Source organism: Parasteatoda tepidariorum, chromosome 1 (assembly GCF_043381705.1).
Source record: "Parasteatoda tepidariorum isolate YZ-2023 chromosome 1, CAS_Ptep_4.0, whole genome shotgun sequence".
Taxonomy (NCBI): Eukaryota; Metazoa; Arthropoda; class Arachnida; order Araneae; family Theridiidae; genus Parasteatoda; species Parasteatoda tepidariorum.
In genome coordinates this window covers 67,386,068-67,411,411 of record NC_092204.1, presented here as the reverse complement: position 1 = coordinate 67,411,411, position 25,344 = coordinate 67,386,068, and the positions used below count along the sequence as shown (strand labels likewise).

Genomic DNA, 25,344 nt, shown 5'->3' with positions numbered 1-25,344 from the left:
CCATGTAGTGGCCCTTGATTACACCATGAATTGGTGGTTCAAGCACACAACTTTTTTTACTTTTATAATTTTTTAATTAGTTTGTAATTCTTAGTTCAACAGCTATATGACGTCATAATTTACTCATTTACATAATAAGTGAAATAAAAATGAAATTCCCGAAATAACTTTTTTACGAACTAAAATATAATCTCAATACATTGAGATTATGTTTTGTATGAATATAAATTCGATCTTTCAACTAATAACTATTATGAAAGAAAATAATTAAAAAAATGAATAAATTAAAGACTTGCTTACTTCTACTGAAAACTTCTTGTTCAGCAGCAATTCTTTTTATAGCCTGCCTCATGGCCTCTTTTAGAGAAGTCAAAAGCGTTTCTTTTGGAACTTCATAGCCTGGAGATTCTAAAAATTGTAACAATGATAAAAAAGAAGTTAATCAACTTTCTGTTCACTTCATATTATTAACAATGCTTAACAAAAACAGATAATTATAAAATTATTAGAAAAACTTTCTTTTCTCCGAGACTATTGATTATTATATAAGGGGGAAGAAAGAAAACACGCTGACATGTAAATATAAACTACGATGAACTTCTGAGAAAGAAAATAAATATTATATCAAGAAAAAATGCAAAATTCAATTACGAAGTCATATCTAAATAGGTTTTACAGTTGTAGTTAGTTTAAAACGATTGCTAATTTCGCATTAAATCAGAGTTATGAAACTATAAAAAGCTTTAGAATTAGAACTGCACCGTAAATCTTCAATTATTCATTCTAAGACACTAAACTTGCTTCTGGAAAGTTAAGTTCTCATCTATATGACAATTAGTATTAAAATTTAAATATATGGAATAATTTTATGGACACATGCATTAGCTATCAGTAACTCTTTGGACATTTATATACATCGGTGAAGATGAATTTATGGTTCGTGGGTGTTTCTCCTTTATTGGGTCTCTTGGTCTTGGTCCCACACCTATTGAGCCATTTTGGATGACAGTGTACTTCCTATGTAGAGACAGTTCTATGAGCAGAATCCACGTTGCTTACAGTATAGCATTGCTTTTGCCATGCTTCGATTTACGAAGGATTTCTTATGGTGGCAATGGAATTGATCGAATAGATTGGCCTGTTCAAAGCCCAAGCGTGGAACCTATCGAAAACCATTAGAGCAAGCTGTATAGCAGAGTTATGAGGCGCAGAACAATCAAAAATAGGTGTAGGAACTTAAAAGTCTTCTAAAAAGTCGAGAGAAGGAAAATACCTTTAGCCGTAATACAAGGTTTCCTGGCACAACCCGGAAAAGCATGTCCTGAAATACTGAGACTGTAATTTCCTCTCATGGTGAGTCGATCAAGTATTGAAAAAATGAATAAATTTTGTTCCTTTTTTCCTTAGTAGTTATGCAGCTGCGTATTGCTAAACACCTGCTGTGTTTTACTGCATAGATATAATTAAAAAATATATAATTTAAGGAGCGGAATGGTAATATGGATGTCTAATTTACTGCTATATTTTAAAACAACCTGTAATTCATGGATTTGTCAAAAAAGTTCCAGATTTAAAAAGAGATCACGAAAATCTTGAAAACGCCACAGATTGTAAGTTGTTTCGATGCAAAATACTTTTGAATAATTTAAAACCTAAGACAACTATAATATGTTAAAAAAATTTAAGTTTACATTTAATTAATTTTTGTTAACTCATATTTCTACTCGAATTAGATAATCCTACAGATCCTTGATGGAAAAAGAGCATTATTTTCAAAATTTAAAGAGTACCCGAGAAATTTTGAGCCCTTGTAACCCGCGTGTCAGACCTAACAACAAATCTAGTACTGAATTCTTTAATTAAATTTATGACTTTATTAGGATTTCTGTGACTTCTAAGTTTTATCCAAATGAAAAGTGAACACACCTGATAGCTTCAGAAAAACGGTAGCGGATAGTAGCAATATCATCCAGTATTATAAATTAAGGTAAGGTAAGTGCACTACATGTTTTGAATAACTGATTAACCAGTTCGTGTGAGAATATTTAAAGCGAACATAAACGTTTGTTGATGTGGATGAGCTCAGAACTAAACGAAGCATAGTAGTATGATTTTTACTGGCGAAAAGTGAACATAATGCGGACATTTATCATCGAAGGTTAAATGTTTTGGGAGAACATTGTCGACGACAGTAAACGAATGGTGTAAAAGTTTTTGTAAAGGACGTTCATGAACAGAGGCGTATCTATGGAAAGAAGCGCCTATGGCAAATCTCGCACTGGCGCCGTTCCTAAAATATTTATAATCTCTTTTTTTATGCGATGCGAAATAAAAGCGTTGTTTGAAGTATTTAAGCCTTTTGGCAATATTGCAAAAAGNGCAGTAACACTTTTTTAGTGAAGTTATTCTTTCAATGTTGCTAAAGATTATATAACTAATAAATAATTTTACTTGTTTTCCATTTCGTTAAATCCAATGCTGGAGCAGTGTTGTTGCAATCTTGATAGGCGTTCCTGTTAATAAATTCAATTTTCAATGAGGAGTGAAATTATATTTAATAGAAATACGATGTCTAAGTACAATAGTAACATTTAAAAATAAAACTTATCATTACAGATATTCATCAGGCATTAGCATTGGAGAAGGTTGGAGTAATCGGACAAGTTTTCCCGCATTATCACATAAAATTCGAGCCAAGCTAGTTTTTCGAATTTCTTGAAGCTGATCTGCAATAATAGTAAATAGTTATCAAAATTAAAAGAAACTCACACACTTAATAACTTTTCAGAACAAAATTTAAATAACAACTTAGTAATAAAATGTGGAAAAGCAGTAAAATATTATAATTTACTACTTATTATCTAGAACAGAGTTCAAAAACTAGATATGTCAACATGAAGTACTTGTCTAAATAAAACGGGCACTTGAGACATAAAAAATTATTTTGGTAACTTTTTTTCCCTGAAAATCTAATGTTTTGAATCAAATTATCTATTTACATGACTCCAGTTGTTTACTAAAGATATTTGAGTTAATTACTTGAAATATTTAATTGTTTCCATTTTTTTAAAGATATATTTTCTGGATTAGCATGCACGTTTATTTTTCAATTGCTTCAAATTTTTATTCCTCAAAGCGTTGGAAAAATCAGAGCCAATTAATTTAATGAAATAATAACCAACTAACTCTCCCATTTTTTTTAAAATTCGTTTTCTAGAAATAAAATATTTGAAGTAACATATTAAAAAACAAAAATTAATCGCGTTCTTTTTGTTATCTAATCAGCAACTGCTGGGTACTAAAGTGCAGGCCAGGCAGTCGTCAGCCAATTCAGTAATTTAGTTGTTAGCTGCTGCTAATGTTAGAGCTCTAGGCTAAAACATGTGATTTTTCTGGAAAATCACAGATTGTGCAATTTATAATCCTTGGTAAAACATCATAAAATGCAAAAATATATGGAAATTTTGAATACTTAATAAATTATTAAAACTTTTAAACAAATTTTTTTTAAAAATCATCACCAGATAAAACTTTTTTTTTTCTATTCGTCCAAATGGCTATTTCAATTTTTAAAAAATTTCTTTGCAGATTAATTGCTTTTATTGCCTAATTGATTTATATAAAACTCTTTCTAATTTTTATTTTGAAATATTCACAACAATATTAGTGCTCACCATAATAAAAGTTTGGATCCCTTCATGTTAGTTTAACGTTTTCCGCTGTACCTGTAACATTTCTAGATGACACAGAGTGAATGAATATTTTATGTCCCAAAAGTACTATCAATTACTATCCAAAAAGTAACTGCAAGAAATTAAATAAGTAGGCAATGTCAAAGAAGCTATTCTTCCTACACTTAAGATTAGAAAACAGATGAAAGTCTTGCCGTTTTCTCACGATACGACCCGCAGAAGCTCCTGTGACCACTAACTGCAGGCCAGCTATTTATTTTAGTATATGTGGAGATAGCAGCAAAATTATGCTGGCTCAGCATTTTAGCAGCTGGCTACAACCAATTTTATAGACGTGCTAATTTTTTTTATAAGGAAATCAATAACTTTCCGATTCTTGGGGGGGGGGGAATTATATAAGAGANAAAAAAAAAAAAAATACAAAAAAAATATTGAATAATACTAATGTAATTTCAATTATTTATATACTCATTAGAAAATCATCACAAAACTGAACTTTTTCTCTTACAAAGTATTAAGATAATGTTAGATCAAGATCAACCCTTATGTATGAAATTTTCAAATTAAATGGTTTTACAGCAGATTTACTGAACTCAGACCCAAAAATATTTTTCTACATTTCTAATTCAATTTTTTTCGTAGATAATATATCAAGGAACCAATATTTTTTTCTTCACCCTAAGACATATTCATTATATTCAACATATTCAACATCACATATTTTTAGCTTTATTTATTTCAATTTGTAAAGTTTCAGCAATATCAGAATATTGAGAACATGTGGTACTGGTATCCATTAAATACAAACAAGAATACATAATGATTCAATATAGCGAATACACACTTCGAGTAAAAATAGGGCACATCATAAGGATGTAAAATTACGCACAAACCAATTCTTGAATTGTCAACAAACGCCGCTGGGGTAGTTTGAACTTCTTGTCGAAAGGACGCTATACCACGAAAGAAACTTTTCACCTCAAATACTTTTTCGCCTCCATAAGTAATTTAAAATTTAAAATATAGTGAAAGTGAGTTCAGGCAAACTTAGAGTAAGTCATGAAGATTCAAACACTGAAAAGAAATTTTTAAAATATCAAAACGGAAATAAATTATGAGAGGATAGCTTAGGAATACGCAATGAGAAAGTTCTCTTCCAAAAATTTGTTTGCATTTTGATTTTTTGAAGGGAAAAAAAACGCAGCTATTGAAACTTCATGGCTTTCTCTCAGTTTGTCTTAACTCATTTTTTTTCCATTTAAATTTCAAATTACTTATGATGGTGAAAAGAATTTTCGATGAAAAATTTCTCCCACGGTATAGCGTCCTTTTTAGCGCCTTCAAACTGATACTTATATTTATCTAAATTTATCTCTATCTTAATTTTATATTTTCTAAGAATTATTTCAGAAGATTATATTCAGATAAGTTCAGAAATAGCTATCTTAATGTAATTTATGATTACATTGACTTAGTTGGCGAACTTACCGCATTATTCACCACATCATTAAGTCATGTCTATTTCTGAGCACATTTGAATGCAAATTAGATAATACTTATCAAAAAACATAAAATTAAGATAGTTTAGATAAATAAAACTACAAGTACAAAGGCACAAGAACAGGAATTTATAAATAGAGAAGCACCCCTAGCTGCGTACGATGACATTCCCCTGCATGGGTTGCAATGAATTTTAAATCCTTATTATGTGCCCTAACTTTCCCTTAAGTTTATAACTGCTGTATTGAAACACCTTGCATTGTTAAAGTAAAAAGTATGTTTTTACAATTTGACTCAGTTTAATTACCTTTAGTGAAAGAGTTAGGTGGAATATCATTTTCGTACCAAAATCTATCGGCCCTTTTCAAGTGTTGAAATTGCCTGCTTAAAATGCAGGCAAATGTCGGTCCAACCACTCCACCAACGATTGGTTTTTCTGATAAACCTCCAGTGAATAAATCAACATCACGGACATCTCTGAAAAATTGCATTTTTCTTATAAAATAATTGAAGCATTGCATATCAGTAACTTAACACTTTACCGACCGGCCGTCGATTAATCGACGTTTTGTTCTCAGTGCATACCGACCGGCCGTCGATTATTCGACGTTTGCTCCCCAGCGCTTACCAACCGGTCGTCGATTAATCGACNTGAACCAAAAAAGTGAGGAAGTTGGATATAAGGAACTTTTTTCTGTCTTCGACTGATTTTTTTAAAAAATTTGCTGTAATAATTTTATAATTTCTACTTCAAATTAAATACATATACCGATTTTCAAAACCATCTATAGAGGGTAATGTAGCGATACACATTTTTTCTTGTTTGCTTCTTTTATCTGACTTTCCCATCCTTAAACAAACCAAGCAGATGTTTCCAACCCAGAGGCAGACGATGCACCTGTAAGGTGTCAGTGGGATGAATATGCATTTTCTATCAGAGGAAATGTGTAATTATTCAAAATTGGTCAAAGGGTTGGACACTAATATGTGTTGATAAGGCTCTCATTTCAACTCCTTTTTGTTCTCAGTAGAAGGGTAATGAAAAATAACGCATTTTTTGCTGCTACATAATATTTTTCAGTCATTTATTTGAATAATGTGTAATAAAAGGGAGGAGTTCGGAAACCACTAGTTAAATTTTTTGAGGAACGGATATAGTGAACCAAAATTTCGGTCCCTTGAAGGTTCACTATAGCGGGGTTTGACTGTATATATAAATTGAAGCCCGGTGGCTGAGTGGTAGCGCCTCGGGCTCCAGTGCCACAGTTCCTGGGTTCGATCCTCGGACCGGGCAAGGTTGTCTCAGCCTTTCATCCCTTCAGTGGGTCGATAAATGAGTACCAAGCATGCTTGGGAACTAAGCACTCGGAGTTCCGCGTTCAGCTGACCACCTGACCGGAGCATCTGCTCCTGCACCCCAGAGCCCAAGGTCAAGAAAACTGAGATGGGCCTTGGCCCTTTATGGGCCGTCGTGCCACTGAGTTTAGTTTAGTATATATAAAAAAAATATTGATTAAAAAAAAATTTGAATTTTGGCTAGGAAATTTCGGATTGTGTTGAATCGTGACTACTATCAAATTCGTTGCCAACTTCAATAATGTGCCAATTTAGACCATATTATCATACAATGAAATCTTTAAAACTTCATTGTTCAATTAAATAGTTAAACTTTAGCTTGAATATAAAGATGACTCAGTTTAACTCCTGATAAAAGTTACAGTAAATTTACACGGTACTATTTTTCCAAAGGTATCATTACTATGATTTCATAGTAGATCAATTTTTTAGAGAGCATAAAGGTTATAATTAACTATAAAATTAAATAATAATAACGTCCTCTTTAATTGCAGGATTCTTAAAGAATTTTTTAATTTATGTTTAATTTTTACCATATTTCTATGACAATGCGATACTAGGCAGAATTTCCTTCAGACCTACATTTTGACTTAATGCAAGAACAACTAATCTCAGTGCATGGTGCGAAAGTTTATGCAATCGACTAAAACAGTCCTACATTTTAAAAGGATGAGTAATCATTGAAACACTGTATAAAGACTGATTTTCATTTAACCAGTGTTTGGTCTTTAATATAAATTAACTATTTGGTTATTTTTCCTTTAGTTTTTTTAAAATTTTGGAACTGGTTGCTTTTAAACTAAGTGTTGCGCAATTTACTTTTAATATAGCTTGCATTCAAAAGTATCAGACGAATACATGTAAAAGTAATTAAGTAACAAGTCATATGATTAATATAAAGTTGAAATAGTGTTTAGTTTTTATTATATTCGGCTGGCTCAAATTTCTGGGTCAGCAGTTTCTAAAATTATTAATAAGTTTTGTATCAAAATTACTTTACATAAGCTCCTAAGTACATAAGCCTTTATATTAATTACATTATACTAAGTTTTGCAAAGTCCGCATTCTACAGAAATACTTTAACAGCTTTAAAATTACAAATGCTTGATTACATCACTTATTTATATTTTCTAAAAAAAGATAATATTATTATCCTTAAATAATTACGCTGATTTTTTTGACAAATGTAAGGCAAATATATAAAAGTAAGCACATTTTTACTTCTTCGTCTAGATTTCGAATGCTTAGTTATGGGGCAACACTGATCTAGAGGCAAGGAAAAAAAACTAATGTAAACTAATAAACAAACTTGGTTTTCAAAGATCGCAGTAAACCATGCTATTTTCANTAACCAGTATATTGATGATTTAACGTTGCATTTTATATCATATTTGTAATTTTTGATATTTAGTGGTGAAGTCCGCGCGTCAGTCTAGGCCGAAACCGAGCCGGTGTCTCGGACGATCTGCAGCTGAACGGGCGGTGAAAGGGCATAGTATGTTCGAACCGCTACCGGTCGGTAAAGTGTTAATTATTGTCTATATATATAAATAAAAGTTGATTACAAAAAATTTTGGCTAAGAAATTTCGAATCGTTTTGAATCGTAACTACTATAAAATTCGCTGCCAACTTCAATAAGGTGCCAATTTAGACCATATTATCGTACAATGAAATCTATCTAAAACTTAATTGTTCAATTAAACTGTTAAACTTTAGCTTGAATGTAACGATGACTCAGTTTAACTCCTGATAAAAGCTACAGCAAATTTACACGGTACTATGTTTCCAAAGGTATCATTACTATGATTTAATAGTAGATCAATTTTTAGAGAACATAAAGTATAATTAACTATAAAATAAAATAATAATAGCGTCCTCTTTAATTGCAGGGTACTGAAAAGATTTTAAAATTTATGTCTAATTTTTACCATATTTATATGACAATGCGATACTAGGCAGAATTTAAAAGGATTAAAAACTAAAAGGATGAGCAATCATTGAAACACTGTATAAAGACTGGTTTTCATTTAACCAGTGTCTTGTCTTTAATATAACACAACTATTTGGTTATTTTTTCTTCAGTTTCTAATATTTAAAAAATTTTGGAACTGGTTGCTTTTAAACTAAGTGTTGCTTAATTTATTGTTAATATAGCTTGCATTCAACAGTATCAGGCGAATACCTGTAAAAGTAATAAAGTAGCAAGTCATATGATTAATATAAAATTGAAATAGTGTATAGTTTATGTTATATTCGACTGGCTTTGGGGTCAGCAGTGTATAAAATTATTAAAAAGTTTTATATCAAAATTATTTTACATGAGCTCTAAAGTACATTAGCCTTTATATTAATTACATTACACTAAGTTTTGAAAGTTTTGCAAAGTCTGCATTCTACAGAAATACTTCAACAGCTTTAAAATTACAAATATTAGTTGCATCACTTATTTATATTTTTCTAAAAAAAATTAATATTATTATTCTTAAATTACGCTGATTTTTTGTAAAGCAAATATAAAAGTAAGCACGTTTTTAATTCGTCGTCCAGATGTCGAATGCTTAGTTATAGGGTAACACTGATCTAGAGGCAAGAAAAAAAAAACTATTGTAAACTAATAAACAAACGTTGTTCTTAAAGATAGCAGTAAACCATGCTATTTTCAAAAAATTTAACTTTGAAAAATGCTTACGCGTATGCTTTCGCAATATTTTCAGCTGCTTCAGCTGTCATTATCTGACTAAGAGTAGTAAAGTTTTGGATAGAAGGTGATAATCTACAAGCTTTCCGCCATTCTATATAACCTGGTATGCCATGATCTCGACCTTGCTGAATGATCCAAGCTGCTAAATCCATTTCATCGTTCTTTCTGTCTGAGGAATAAAAAAGAAAATTAAATTGATAAATCAAACCAGATTCTGTCGTGAAAATTTTAAAATTGTGAGGCCGAATACTTTCGGAGACCGAATTAGGAATTTATAATTTAAAATTATTTATTTTGATTATTTTAATTTTGATTATTATTTTATTTTTGTATAGTATATACTAAATGCATATACATGCATTGAACTTAAATATATTTTCAATGCATTATATTTAAATTCAATGCATGTTTGAAACTTATGAAATGAATATTAATGCAGGAAATGGTACTTATCAATTTCACCGGCGCAAATAAATGCAGCTATTTAATTAATTTATATTTATTTAAATTTTTTAAAGTTTTTTTTTAAGTTAAAAAAAATTTTGAACATGCTGTTTTGTTAATGCCGACTTTATAATCTGCCCTGGTACCCATAAAACTTCTAATTTTTTTTAATTGTAAAGGGATGGAAAATAGTAAAAAAAACGATAAAAAACAATTTTTTTTAAGGCACATAACTTTTTGAGAAATAATATTTTTTTAAAGTTTGTTCGCTCAATAGTGCATGCAAATTTTTGAACTTAGAGAATAGATTATGCACTAGACACATTAATTTAGAGCTGATATCGCACCGCTTGATGCATAATTTGTTGATTTTTTTTTAATTTAGCTATAAAATTAAAATAATAATTTGATCAGGTTGAAAATATTTATGCAAAATTTCAAGTAAATGGCGCAAGCAGATTTTAAGATATCAAATTTGAAAATAAAGGAAGTAATTAGGAAACATGTTTTAAAATATGTGACTAAATATATATAAATAGTCAATAGTGTGTCGGTTTATAGGTAAATCGCTTTTTTAAATTATAATAACTTCGATTTTAGTTAGAGATATAAAAATGAATTTTCTTATTTTACTTTTTTTATTAACGTTCATAAAATTACTAAATGAATAGAATGAAATTATAAATCCTGATTACCAAAAATCATGACAACGTATGTTGTCACGACTTGTTGTTATTTATTGTTTTTACAATTTTAATTTGCCTTTTCACTCTCATTAATGAAATAATTATATTAACAAATAATATCGAATATTTATTACGTCCTCTTTTCAATATTTTTCATAATTAAAAAGATATTCGGTTAAAATAAAAAAATACATTTTCGGATATCCTAGAAAGCTGGCTGTAGAATTTGTGGATAGCTTTCTAAATTGCATTAATACGCTTTTCAGTGAAAGGTCTGAATTGAGCCTCCACCTGTAGCTCCATGGTGTGCTAATTGAATATTTTTTAAGTAATACATAATAAAGAAGTAACATTCTCGGTAAAGCCTCGGTCTACTAAACATAATATATTTGGGAACAAGTTAAAAATGATAAAATCTGAATTGTGTAGAAAAATAAACCATTATCGAATTGGGAAATAACTTCACGGGGAAATAACTTCAGTCAACATGAGCTAGCTTCTGTAACTTATTCATGTAGAGTTTCTGCCTTTGGTGTTGTTCGGGATTTACAGAACAAAACAATCACATAAAAATGAGGCCAACTTTTTGGTTTGTTTGTTTCATGTTGAGCTTTCACGTATTTATTTGAAGTTCCAACATGATCACGTGGGCTGAGATCTCGTGTCACTTGGCCATTTCGTTTTAAAATACTATCTGCACAACAGAAGCGATACATTTAAACTCTAAATTATTAATTATATTATATATCGTAATTTTTATTAAATCGCAACGGAGGCATACTGCAATTATGTATAGAATGATGCACATCCAGTAAAATGGATTGTGTTTTCGATTCCCTTTCACGTAATTTTTTTATTTTAGTGAAAAAATCAACAAGGAAGAAGCCCAGACGAATATTAAACGTTCTGTCACTGAGATTCTAACTGGGCGACCATGCCAACTGGGCTACCTGAAGAGAATTTATAACACGTAAAAGTTCCATACATAATTATAATTAGTAAACTCCTTAACTAAACAAAAATGCCGATATTAAATTTTTCTTTAAACATTGTACCTTATATTTCCCGCTCTTGTTGAGAAACAATAATTAAATAATACATATGAACTGACCTCCTCCGGTTTCCTCTACAAGATTATTATTCATTTCCTTTGTTATGAACTCATCCATGGATTGTGCTTTCTGGTTTACCATGCCCAACAAGAATTGATCAAAGGCCTCGTCAACATAAAGTGGCACGGGAAAAAAGTGGGTTTCACCAATTTGCATAGAACCAACAGTGTCGTGTTTCGCTTTTGTCTTGTCTCGATTTGTACCAGTTGATTGAACGTAGCGAAAGAAATGAGATGGCATCATGGAATAGAATGAAGCACCAACAGCAGCAGCGAAGGCATTAGATGTTCCAGGGTTGAGATTAATGTCGTAACCTTGGTAGAATGTCGCTTCCTTCTGACCTTCAAGATCAAATTGGCGGAGGACTTGTCTTCCAAGAAGGACTGGGAGCAATTCAGAATAAGTAATGTGCTGAAGCTGTTGCAAAAATTTTGATTGATTAATCTCCGTCAAAAAAAAAAAAAAAATAAGAATATAGAACAATTTTAATTCATTACAAAGTGATGCATATAATTACTAGGTCATAATTGCTTTAAGGGTTCAAATATTCGACATAAGGTTAAAGGATTTTTGAAGATTATTCTTTGGAAAAGTTTACTGTCAATAATTTAAGACGAACATGATGGGTCCAAATGATCTGAAAGATTTGGTCTCTATACCAGACCAAAAAGGAGGCTACTCTCCTTCATCGTCAGCCTTGTCGGATAGAGCTATAAGTTGTTTTCATGCTGCTCAAATTTCAAACGTCTATATCAATGCGAAGATTAAAAACAGCGTTTAAGCACACCTCGCATTGAAAAATGACGACCACATTTTCTGAAGAGAAGATTTCAAAGTTCTTTTTACTGGCTGCCAATTGTTTGGATTTTCATCGCATTAAACAGTGTTTATGACGCTTGGAACTAAATTTATTTTGTTCTTTTCTATGGTCTAATGAAACTTAAAGGAAAATTACCACAAGCTTTAAAAAAATTTTAAAATTTAAGAGAAAAAAGAAGTAATAACTGTTTTAGGATCACATATTACATTGAGGAACAAATTTTTTGTTGCATTTATACATGTATTTGATCTTAGCTAATTTGGGTGTGGATGGGGGTATCAAATCTGAAATTAATTTTGTTACAGATAGCTACAGATTTTTTCAAAATAATATTTTCAGTTAAGTTCATTTACTGTCTGAATATAAAAATTCATGAAGGACGTATAGGCTTATCTATACACATTGACACTTATTTGCTCCTTTAAAAATAACGCACAAGGCAAAAAAAATATGACCTCAAAGTAACACATCATAAACATAAATGTAATATCACCTTTTTCCTACCACTCCCTACGCAGCCAAGAAGTGGAAGCACTTTCTATCCACTTGAGTGTAGTAAAAAAATCATGATTAAGAATATACGGAATATACAGTATGTCCCAAATAAAACTCAGAAAAGCAAAACATGGACAAGAGAAACGGACTGTTCATTGAACACAAATCGCTAGAAATGCTGAATTTTTGTATTCCGTCAATTGACAAATTAACAAGATTATCGAAAACATTAATCAACATTTGTGGGAAAACATTTTTTGACTTAGTATTGTTCAATTTTCGCCATTAGTTCGTTGGATGTTAGATGTTAGTATACGATTAGTATTAAGAAGATGTTAGTATGTTAGATGTCGAGCAATCTATTTACTCAACATAAATATCCCCTAAATATCTTCATAGAAAATAGTCCGGAGGTGACAAGTCTGGACTTTGGGAAGGTCACAGTGTGTGGAAAATCAGGCAGCTCCCAAAAACGCTCTGAGGAAAGACATGGTTGACTCAGATGTATGAGCAGTGGCTCTATCCTGTTGAAACCAACGTCATCTATCTGATCACCTAAATATTGCATAAGCAATTGCCTTTCCTTCGATGGCGATATCTCCTCGTTTTGCGTTATAATTGGAAATACTGTGTCATTAAACTGCAGTTTTTAGAGAGAAACTTATTTTATATTTGAAATCAGCTACGCGAAAATGTATATGATCCTTTCAAAAATATTAAGCAACAGAAGAATAAAAAATTCCCCTGTGTACTTTAAAGTTTATCAATGATAATAACTGTCTTCATACTCTTGATTATGCTGGCCAGGTGGCCGAGTGGTTAGCGTGCCTGACTGCGAAGCGAATGGCTGTGGGTTCGAATCCCGCTCTGTGCATGGATGTTTCTCTCTCTCTCTCTGTTGTCTTCTGATGTGTGAATTTATGAATGTGGCCCACCCTATGAACGGGTATTTGTGGCGTGGGTAATGTTGCTCGCCTCCGTGACTTTGGTTCACAGGTGCCCACTGGGTAACGATAAATGAGCAACACTTCCGACATCTTTTAAGGCGAAGAACGAAAGTTCAGTGCCTGCCGTTATTAAAAATGAAAAAAAAAACTCTTGATTACAATTTACATTCAATAGTTCTCAATGATACAACTAAGAAAGAATGTAACTAAAAACAATCTTTAACCAATATTACGTCAAAGCAAGGAAAAATAATTTTAACGGTCATACTGATATAGCAAAGCAGAAAATAAAAATAGTAATTGCGATTTACCTCAGCTCCAACAATCTTTCTTGTTTCTTCAAAAAGCTGTTCATCTGTCCATTGTGCATTAAGTTCCGCCAGTTTCCCAGCAATTCTGTTATGTTCCCGAACCCAAATAGTGTGCATGACCATCAATCCAATATTTTCATTAACACGGACATCACCTACAAAATATTGTCAAACTTCAAGAGGTCTAATATGAATCCAATTCATAAAAATATATCAGTAGAACTCCAATTACTTTTTTTTACTAGTTTATGTCAGCAGGTATAGTTCGTTCACCAGGAGTTGGCACTTGGCTCATCACGTGGTATGCGACGATACTATTTCACTGTTTTTGGTAGAAGGTTGTGAGCAATCCTGAACAAGGTTGTTATTTGGCGATCGTATGGCAAAAATATTTATTTCGCAATCTTTATGTGCATTTTTTTAAACATTAAATATTTTTTAACTTTAATGATATTTCTCTCTTTTGAGTGAATAGTTTGTCCCTTTTGAGACATTTTGCAGGGAAAACAGCAGTTTCCCTGCAAAATGTCTCAAAAGGGACAGAAACGAAAGGTATAATAGCAGATGACAAAGCGAAGTAAGTGACTGAAAAATAATTCACTGTTTGTATTTGGCGCGCATTAAGGGCTGTCTCAATTTCAAGAGCGGAGATGTTTCTCTTCTTACTCCCGTGTTGAAATGAACTCTGCGTCAGAGGAGGTGGAGCCAAGTGCCAACTCCTGGAGAACGAACTATATACTAGTACCTATAATTTAGATTTCAAATTTTCCGGACCGATATGAAGAAGAAAAAATGAAATTATAGGTGACTCCAGAGATATAATGATATTCCCGAGGTTATTTAATGTGAAAAGTTATTAACGAACTCGGAAGTAGTAGAATATATTGCAAAAAATGCATGGACAATATTATTTTTGGAGTTGTCAAATTACTAGATCCTATTCAAGTTTCGTTTTCTTTTTCACTTTTAAGACTAAAACTTTTATTGTTTATTATTTAATTACCTGAACAATCAATTATATGAATCAGATATGATTAGTCCGGATAATTGGAGATCTACGATATCAAGAAAATTTCCATTCTTACCAGCTAAAAAACACTTGCGAGTTGAAGTAGATCTGCAATCATGTGGATTNGTACCTTATATTTCCCGCTCTTGTTGAGAAACAATAATTAAATAATACATATGAACTGACCTCCTCCGGTTTCCTCTACAAGATTATTATTCATTTCCTTTGTTATGAACTCATCCATGGATTGTGCTTTCTGGTTTACCATGCCCAACAAGAATTGATCAAAAGCCTCGTCAACATAAAGTGGCACGGGAAAAAAGTGGGTTTCACCAATTTGCATAGAACCAACAGTGTCGTGTTTCGCTTTGGTCTTGTCTCGATTTGTACCAGTTGATTGAACGTAGCGAAAGAAATGAGACGGCATCATGGAATAGAATGAAGCACCAACAGCAGCAGCGAAGGCATTAGATGTTCCAGGGTTGAGATTAATGTCGTAACCTTGGTAGAATGTCGCTTCCTTCTGACCTTCAAGATCAAATTGGCGGAGGACTTGTCTTCCAAGAAGGACTGGCAGCAATTCTGAATAAGTAATGTGCTGAAGCTGTTGCAAAAATTTTGATTGATTAATCTCCGTAAAAAAAAAAGAATAAAGAACAATTTTAATTCACTACAAAGTGATGATCATAATTGCTTTAAGGATTATCGCCTATGATCGCCCTATGATAATAATAACGCCCTATGATTCCAAAGAATAAACATCAAAAATCCATTAAGTGATGATCGTAATTGCTTTAAGGGTCCAAGTATTCGACATAAAGTTAAAGGATTTTTGAAGTTTATTCTTTGGAAAAGTTTACCGCCAATAATGTAAGACGAACATGATGGGTCCAGAAACTCCTGATTGATCTGAAAGATTTGGTCTCTACTCCAGACCAAAAAGGAGGCTACTCTTCTTCATCGTCAGCCTCGTCGGATAGAGCTATACGTTGTTTTCATGCTGCTCAAATTTTAAACGTCTATATCAATACGAAGATTAAAAACAGCGCTTAAGCACACCTCGCATTGAAAAATGTTTGCGGCCACATTTTCTGAAGAGAAGATCTCAAAGTTCTTTTTATTAGCTGCCAAGTGTTTGGATTTTCATCGCATTAAACAGTGTTTATGTCACTTGGAACTAATTTTATTCTTTTCTATGGTCTAATGAAACTTAAAAGAAACTTACTATAAGCTTTCAAAAAATTATAAAATTTAAGAGAAAAAAGAAGTAATAAGTATTTTAGGATGACATATTACATTGAGGAACAAATTTTTTGTTGCATTTATACATGTAGCTTAGATATTACTTATAGATCTCAGCTAATTTGGGTGTGGAGGTATCAAATCTGAAATTAGTTTTGTTACAGATAGCTACAGATTTTTTCAAAATAATATTTTTAGTTAAGTTCATTTACTGCCTGAATATACAAATTCATGAAGAACGTATAGGCTTATCTATGCACATTGACACTCATTTGCTCCTTTAAAAATAACAAATAAGACAAAAAAAATGATGTTGAAGTACTGCATCATAAACAGAAATGTAATACTATTACCTTTTACCTACCACTCTCTACGTAGCAGAGAAGTGGAGCACTTTCTATTCACTCGAGTATATTGGAAAAAAATTCTGATTAGGAGCATGTGAAATATACAGTATGTCCCAAATAAAACCCAACTCAGAAAAGCAAAACATGGACAAAAGAGAAACGGACTGTTTATTGAACACAAATTACTAGAAATGTTGAATTTTTGTATTCTGTCAATTGACAAATTAACAAGATTACCGAAAACATTAATCAACATTTGTGGGAGAAAGTTTTTGATCCATTGTTCAATTTTCACCTTTAGTTCGTCGTTAGATGTCGGGCAATCTAATTACCCAACATGAATATCCCCTAAATATCTCCATAGAAAATAATCTTGAGGTGACAAGTCCGGGTTTTGGGAATGGTCACAGAGCGTGGAAAATCAGGCAGTTCCCAAAAACGCTCTGAGGAAAGATATGGTTGACTCAGATGTATGAACAGTGGCTCAATCCTGTTGAAACCAACGTCATCTATCTGATCACATAAATATTGCATAAGCAATTGCTTTTCCTTCGATGGCGCTATTTCCTCGATTTTCGGAAGTTGCGTTATATTCGGGAATACTGTGTTATTAATAGCTGCAGCTTCTAGAGAGAAACTTATTTTATATTTGAAATCAGCTATGCGAAAATGTATAAGATCCTTTCAAAAATATTAAGCAACAGAAGTAAAAGAAGTTCCCCAGTGTACTTTAAAGTTCATCAATGATAATAACTGTTTTCATATTCTTGATTACAATTTACAATGGTACAACTAAGAAAGAATGCAACTAAAAACAATCCTTAATCAATATTACTCCAAAGCAAAGAAAAATAATTTTAACGGTCATACTGATATAATAAAACAGAAAATAAAAATAGTAATTGCGATTTACCTCAGCTCCAACAATCTTTCTTGTTTCTTCAAAAAGCTGTTCATCTGTCCATTGTGCATTAAGTTCCGCCAGTTTCCCCGCAATTCTGTTATGCTCCCGAACCCAAATAGTGTGCATGACCATCAATCCGATATTTTCATTAACACGGACATCACCTACAAAATATTGTCATATTTCATAAGTAATTGGAGTTCTATTGATATATTTTTATGAATTGGATTCACATCCAATTCATAAAAATATATCAGTAGAACTCCAATTACTTTTTTTTACTAGCTTATGTCAGCAGGTATAGTTCGTTCACCAGGTGTTGGCACTTGGCTCCGCCTTCATGACGTGGTATGCGAAGATACTATTTCTCTGTTTTTGGGAGATGGTTGTGAGAAATCCTGAACAAGGTTGTTATTTGGCAATCGTATGGCAAAAATGTTTATTTCGCAATCTTTACGTGCATTTTTTTAAACATTAAATATTTCTTAAATTTAATGATATTTATCTCTTTTGAGTGAATATTTGTCCTTTTTGAGACATTTTGCTGGGAAAACAGCAGTTTTTAAGTTTAAAATATATTTAATTATCTAGAGAAACGAAAGGTATAATAGCAGATGACAAAGCGAAGTAAGTGACTGAAAAATAATTCACTGTTTGTATTTGGCGCGCATTAAGGGCTGTCTCAATTTCAAGAGCGGAGATGTTTCTCTTCTTACTCCCGTGTTGAAATGAACTCTGCGTCAGAGGAGGTGGAGCCAAGTGCCAACTCCTGGTGAACGAACTATATACTAGTACCTATAATTTAGATTTCAAATTTTCTGGACCGATTTGAAGAAGAAAAAATGAAATTATTGGCAATCGAAATGGGCTGCAGGTGGCGTAGAGCAGAACTCTTTTCCTATGGCAACACTTCACATGCTTTCCCCATTAGCGTGTGGAAAGTCATAGAGGAAGGAAGTACGTTAGTTTCTCTCTTGATTTTCATATAGATTAAAATCTTTTAAGTTGGAAAACTATATGGAACTGAAGACTACATTAAACATAGTTCTAAAGAAAAGTATCACGGAAATTTTTAAAAATATTTTTATTAAGTAAAAAGGAAAAATATTAAGAAGAGGGAAAATATCGTAGTACATTCCTATATAACTGGAAAGAGGAGGAGAGGGAAGGGAGAAGGGCTAAAGGCATGAAACCGGTCTCTCCCCAGATGGCGTATTCGAATGTTGCGATCGCGAATAGGTGACTCCCGAGCTATAATGGTATTCCCGAGTTAATTTAATGTGAGAAGTTATTAACGAACTCAGAAGTAGTAGAATATATTGCAAAAAATTTATGGACAATATTATTTTTGTAGTCGCTAAATTACTAGATCCTGTTCAAGTTCCGTTTTCTTTTTCACTTCTAAAACTAAAACTTTTATTGTTTATTATTTAATTACCTGAATAATCAATTATATGATAGATATGATTAGTCCAGATAATTGGATATCTACTATATCAATAAAATTTCCATTCTTACCAGCTAAAAAACACTTGCGAGTTGAAGTTGATCTACAATCATGTGGATTAGCTGTGTCTGGAGGCAATAGCTGTAAATGACCCTGAATCTTTAAAAGCCCATTTTGATTCGCTTTTAGACGTTTGACTTCTTCTTCTGAAGAACCATAAATAACTGAACCATCAATAAAAGAAGTCACCTGATTAATTTGCTCCCGAGTACCTAGAGTACATCCTGCTCTTGGCACATTTGAAGATCTCACATAATTGACACATAACTGTGGCCTTCTTGTGGATTTGTTATCTATGATAGGAAAGCATTCTGGATGTAGAAATTCTGATGGTACGTCGCAACATCGCAATCGGTGTCCTCGGTAACCTATAATATATAAATAAATAAATAAATAGATTTATATCTACAAGTGAATATAACGTGGGGATAGATGTGAATATATTCTAGCACTTGTTTTTTATGTTAACTTCAAAAATCGAATTTTGTTAAAAAGTCGATTAAATATTTAACACTTTTTTAAGGGAACACTGTGCGGTGTTTTGAGGAAACTTCTTCTTAAATAACTCCGTTACTTAGAAAATATCTTTAAAATTCAGTATCGTGAAAATTAAAGAATTTCATCAAACTTTTCTCAGTTGCTAAGCAACGAAGAGGATTCTGAGAGAAAAAATGTCCCGTTGGATTATATAAAAAAATTTCTTCCTAAATATCGTGAAAAGTTCTCCTGTTAGTACTATAAACACGTTAAATCACTTTAAAGTTATTTTTTCTCATAAGCAATTGGATACCTGTAAGTTACGTCATCGTAGGTAAATCGTGGCAATTGCTGATGAAACTTACAAATGTTAAAAGTGCTTTTCTGCAGAACAACAATCAAACAGATATTAACTAAAGAAATTAGTTAGCATTATATTTTCATCTATAAATTGTTGAATTAATAACTGCTTCAGTAGCAGGTAACTTAAGCAGAGTCAAATACATATTGGTTTTTGGACACAAGATAAGATTATTAATTTTGAAGTGAACTCGGTCTTTAAAAAAATTTTCTTTTGTGTGTAATTTTTTATACATCATTTGGAAGGTCCCAACACTCCTTTAAAAATGTTTAACGCTCACTAGAGAGCGAAAGCGCCTATGTTGGGGACCTGTGGTTTAGTCAACCAGAGAGAACCATTGAACCATAGTTTGTAGAGATTACAATAACGAAATTAACATCGTTGATATTTGTTTTCCGAGTCCTATTTAAAAAATAATCCCAATTAGAAACCGTTTTTAATCTGTGGTAAATTAATCGAAAGTGAAAGAGAGAGCCTATTTATGAATAAACTGCTTCATGTTTAATTAAAATGAAATGTTTTCATTTTCCGAAAATAACTACAAAATCTAACTACTTTATTATTTTACACACTAGTATTCATAGTTTAAAAACTCAATTTAAAATACCAGCACTTGGAGAATCATTAAAAACTCTAAGCATCTACTATTTCCTAAAAGCTACTTTAAATTTCTGCCCGACATCTGTTGCTCTAGATTAGTTGTTTATATTTAAATACAAGGATTACATTTTTAAATTAAGTCGATTATTTAGTTATTTAGGGAAAAAAAACAATATAAGAGGAAAAGTGAACATATAAATATAAAGGCGAATGTATAAATATGTATCATAAAGGTCGGTAAAAGAAACCGGCATTTTTTTAAATCACAAAGAAAAATAATTAGATACGCAGTATTCAAATGCAAATTTGTAGGTTCTGTGGTTCTGTGAATTGATTATCTACGACTTTGATTCAGTGAATTGATTAAAAAAAAAATTTCATTTTATGCAGCGCTTTTGTGTTAATCATATTCATATACCACGCATTGAAAGAAAAGAAATAGTCGTTTATTTTAAATATGTAATTGTGAGAATGCAAAGTAGTGTAGATGAAATAATCCTTCTTTGAACTCAATTGTTATCATTCATCTTAAAATTATAAAAAAGTTAAAAGTGTACTTTCAAGTTTTCTTTTCTAATATTTAATTAGTATGACTCATATTTTAATTATATTTATTGATCTAAGCTATTATTCTTTTCGAAGTATTTTTATATCCGCTTTGTTTCGAAATAGTAAATTCTTTGAAATAAATTTCTTGGTCATGATTAATTCGTACCAGTTTTCTCTGAAAACGAAAGTAAATGCCGCAAAATTAGTTTGCATTGAGAACTACCTGAAATTAAATACCAAATTAAACTTTTTCATTTTTAATTTTCAGTTACTTTCTTTTATCGTATTTTAAAATGATTTATCAAATAAATATAAAATTGTGAAATAAATAAAAAATATCAACAAAATTTTCTAAATATTTTTCAAAGTTTTAATTTAATTATTCGATTTCAACTGTTTTCCTGTTATTCTCTGTGACTCAGAATGTTTTAGTACATCAGGAGATGTTTCAAATCACAAATGTTCAGCTAATAGTGATGTATCTGCATTTTTAGAAACTGATTTCAAGTAATGTTTAACTGAAAATAAGTATTAAAAACTTATGTGCTGCAAAAAAACGCACGATAACGATGACCAAAAGTTATATTTATAAAATAGACTATTAAAGTAATTTATTTCCTTTACATGGAGTTCATAAGCTTGTATTGGCTGTAACTAAAATCGCATTAACAAGAAAAAAGTAAAAATTTTGCCTTCATATGAATCTTCAAAATAACGAAAAATTAGAGCTTAAAGATTTTAAGCGCGTTGGTGAATTTGTCAAGTAGCGCCGCGCCATTCGTGTCAATCCTGTAGCCCACTCATTAATTCGTTTTTGGATTCTATGGTGAATCGACCACTCTCTGTTCCACAGTAAGATGAACGTTGGTCGTTCTTAGGTGTTACCTTCATTGACTTCAAAGAGTTATCAAAGGTACATGAATTTTATTTAACTATTTTAATTGTATTCAGTGTCATTTTCTTGGTGCGGAAATCCCACCTCTTTCGGCGTCATGAAAACCTGACAGATGAATAAAATTTAACACCAATAAAAATTACCTATAATGATTTGTAAAAACAGTTTTGCCAATTATGAATAATAGAACTATTTTAAATAAATATAAATAGACAATTATATTTTTTCCCCTTTAAGTTTTAATTTAGTTTCATATTATAAAAATTAATTAGCTTTTAAAAAAAAGGAAGAAGTTTGTTTCCTTGAGATGGTTAGTTTTTTTTCGAAAATAACTTTTTTTTTCTAATTTAACTTTCAATTCTAAAAATAAATAACTGTTAGCATCGCCTTTTTAAATCGAACTATTTTAAATAAATATAAATAAACAAGTATATTTTTCCCCTTTAAGTTTTAATTTAATTTTATATTATAAAAATTAATTAGCTTTAAAAAAAGAGAAGAATTTTGTTCCCTTGAGATGGTTAGTTTTTTTCTAAAATAACTTTTTTTTTCTAATTTAACTTTCAATTCTAAAAATAAATAATTGATAGCATCGCCTTTAGTGCACTCTAAATGCAACTGACGAAGAGATCGTCAAAAAAAAGCTCTTTAAGATCCACTGACAAATATTTCGATGCATTTGAATCTACTTATTTGTTTTGTTAATAATTATTTTGATATTTTTTAGTGTTTCCTTATTTGACCTTTTCCATATTTGGTGCAGAGGTTTAACAGATAGTTGAGGGAGGTTTTAATGGTCTCTCCAAAAAGTTTTCTTAATATAATGTCTATGGAAAAAATTACGTAGTTCTTAAAAGTGGTCGCAAACAGAGGAGGTCGCTACACAGAGGTGGTCTTTTATGGAGCCTTCACTGTATTTCGTAACCATTTATTGCATTTTTCGCTATATTGCACTTTTTATGTTCATTTAATAATAATTTTTGACTTGTAACGTACGCAATCGTGTTATAATTTAGTATTTCTTTAATGTTAATGATTTAAATAAATTGTTATTTATTTTTGTTTTTTTTGTTTTGTTTTTGTTTTTCGTCGTAGTTTTCGTTTTTGTTTTTCGTCAGATGTTAAGTGGAACCATAATACCGTGGTATTTAAGTTTAAGAACGATTGATTAAGTAGCACGATAATATAGTTCAACTTGGATCATAAAACCTTATTAAAATTCCAGCAAGTATGAACAATATTTGAACACTATCCAAACTTTTTAACAATTTTACTATTTTCAAAAATCGTAGAAATGTATAATTTTAGAAGAATTATTTAGAGATATTTTTCTACAAGTTAATAAAAAAATATTATTTCATATTTTCAGCAAAAAAATAAATATTTTTAAAAATAAATACTAAACAAAAATTTGTGTAAGAAAAGGAAGCTAATATGTATATTATGTAAAATGTATATCAGATGTTCTGTTATTGCATTTTCTAATGCTAAAAACTGTATAATTACTGTTGTTGTTGACGTATGCCTGCGATTGTTCTTGTTTTCCAGTGGCGCCATCTATGGCCAAGAATTCGACTTCTGCCACACCCATACATCACACCTGTTTATAGAGCGAACCCATTCATTCATCCACAGATCGTAATTTTGACCTGAATCAGAGAACGATCAATCTCCAATCCAGTACCCCCAGAAATATTGATTTGTTATGGGAACATGGAGGACTTTGCGACTCGACATATTTAACGTGCATCAGTCTCCATTTACTACATGGGGAGTCTTCGGCCGGCGGGATTCGAGCCCACAAACTCCACTAATTATCAAAAGTAAATAATGGAGTGATGAAGTTTGATACAGTTTAAGGTCATTAGAATGAAATCCATACATACCTTACCAAACGCTTTAATATATAAATATAAACAAAATTATAAGCTTTTTAATAAATTCACCCAATGTTTGTTTCACAATATTATTAAATTATTGTTAATTTGGTCATAAAATTACCTGCACTTTGTGATGTGTGAAAAATGTCGTGAAAAATGAATTCGGCAAAAATGGCCAGGAAAACTGTTAAATGAGGATGGGGTCTCTCGGAATCTGAGTGCACTAAACGACTCACTTCAAGAGCGCTGGGAAGAGCTTGTCTGGAAATTGATTCTCGTGGATTATTCACATCTGAAATATATTAGTAATGACATTCTAGAAATTGTGAATCACTAATAAAGAAAAGGAAATTCTAATAGAAAGCAATTCGTTTAAACGCTTTACGTCTAAAATATAACATAAATCTTGAATATTTATAAAAGAATTTTAAAAAAAAAGAACATAAGAAAACGCTAGTGAAATCTGTCAGAACAATTGTGATTGGTTGGATCACAAGTGACAGAAAGTTAGAGAAAAAACATCAAAACTAGTTTGATCGCCTGATGAAACTTGAAGGTGTTTCTAATACTCTGTTCTCTCCGGTGCACTGTGGGCCAGAAGACTATGATCTTTGGCCAAAAGTCAAAAATTAATTTTTCAACTAAAATATTGGTAGGCAGTTTTAATATATCCCAAATTAAGTATTCATAATCATTCCAAACATTATAATTTACTTTTTGAACCGACAAGAGAACAATGTAATGAAAAATATGTTAAAAAAATTGTTTCAAATGTAACTTTTAAATTTTTATTTCAGAAATATATATAGGAATTTCACCTTACTGTTACATTTTTATCAGAGTAATTAGTGTTAAATTATAGTACAATTTTTAAATTTGTCGGATTAGTTAATACTCTTGACAAAATTATAGTTTACAGATATCTTATCATTTGACATTTTACAATGTTTGAATGACTTTCGAAAATTAGTTCCAAGAAGTTCCACGAGGTAATTAGCTAAACTTTTTTTTTGTTGTCTTCTTTGATGTTTCTTCTTTCGAAAAAATCTGCCCCATTTTGCTCGTATTGCAAAGATGGACTAAATAAACCAAAAAACAAAAATTATGTTTTTTTTCTTCATGTTTTCGCGTTATTTTGTAATATTACTTCAGAAATATAATTTGCTTTTCATTTTTAATATAAAATTATGAAAATTATTATATTTTCATTACTATATTTAATTATTTAAACGTACTATATTATTTTTTTATTTTTGCTCGCCATATTTCAGCCGCCATTTTGTTTGTTNGAGGGGGGTTATTTTTAGTGTATTTCGAAATTTTAACTATGAATTTAATTTACCAGCACATAAAAACCCCTAAATACAAATTTTAAAACAAATTTTATCGAAATACAAATTTTGGCCACGAAACATTGGATGCTGGCCCACTGTGCGGTGATCAAAGAGGTTTTGATGTAGTCAATCTTACCTTTCTCTATTGTAATTTGTAGATTTCGATAGCGTCTT

General features: G+C 31.2%; 1 protein-coding gene across 1 annotated transcript in view; it reads right to left on the bottom strand.

Annotated features, from left to right (window-relative positions):
* LOC107449426 (uncharacterized) overlaps nt 1-25,344 on the bottom strand; it is a 56,773-nt gene that overhangs the window by 19,992 nt on the left and 11,437 nt on the right. Inside the window, exons 5-13 of the mRNA XM_043044829.2 lie at nt 23,958-24,128; nt 19,086-19,442; nt 14,066-14,220; nt 11,492-11,909; nt 9,239-9,419; nt 5,500-5,669; nt 2,615-2,726; nt 2,452-2,513; nt 301-408 (exon numbers count right to left, since the gene is read on the bottom strand). Of these exons, the coding sequence (XP_042900763.1) occupies nt 301-408; nt 2,452-2,513; nt 2,615-2,726; nt 5,500-5,669; nt 9,239-9,419; nt 11,492-11,909; nt 14,066-14,220; nt 19,086-19,442; nt 23,958-24,128 (1,734 nt within the window). The remainder of the gene's footprint in view (nt 1-300; nt 409-2,451; nt 2,514-2,614; nt 2,727-5,499; nt 5,670-9,238; nt 9,420-11,491; nt 11,910-14,065; nt 14,221-19,085; nt 19,443-23,957; nt 24,129-25,344) is intronic.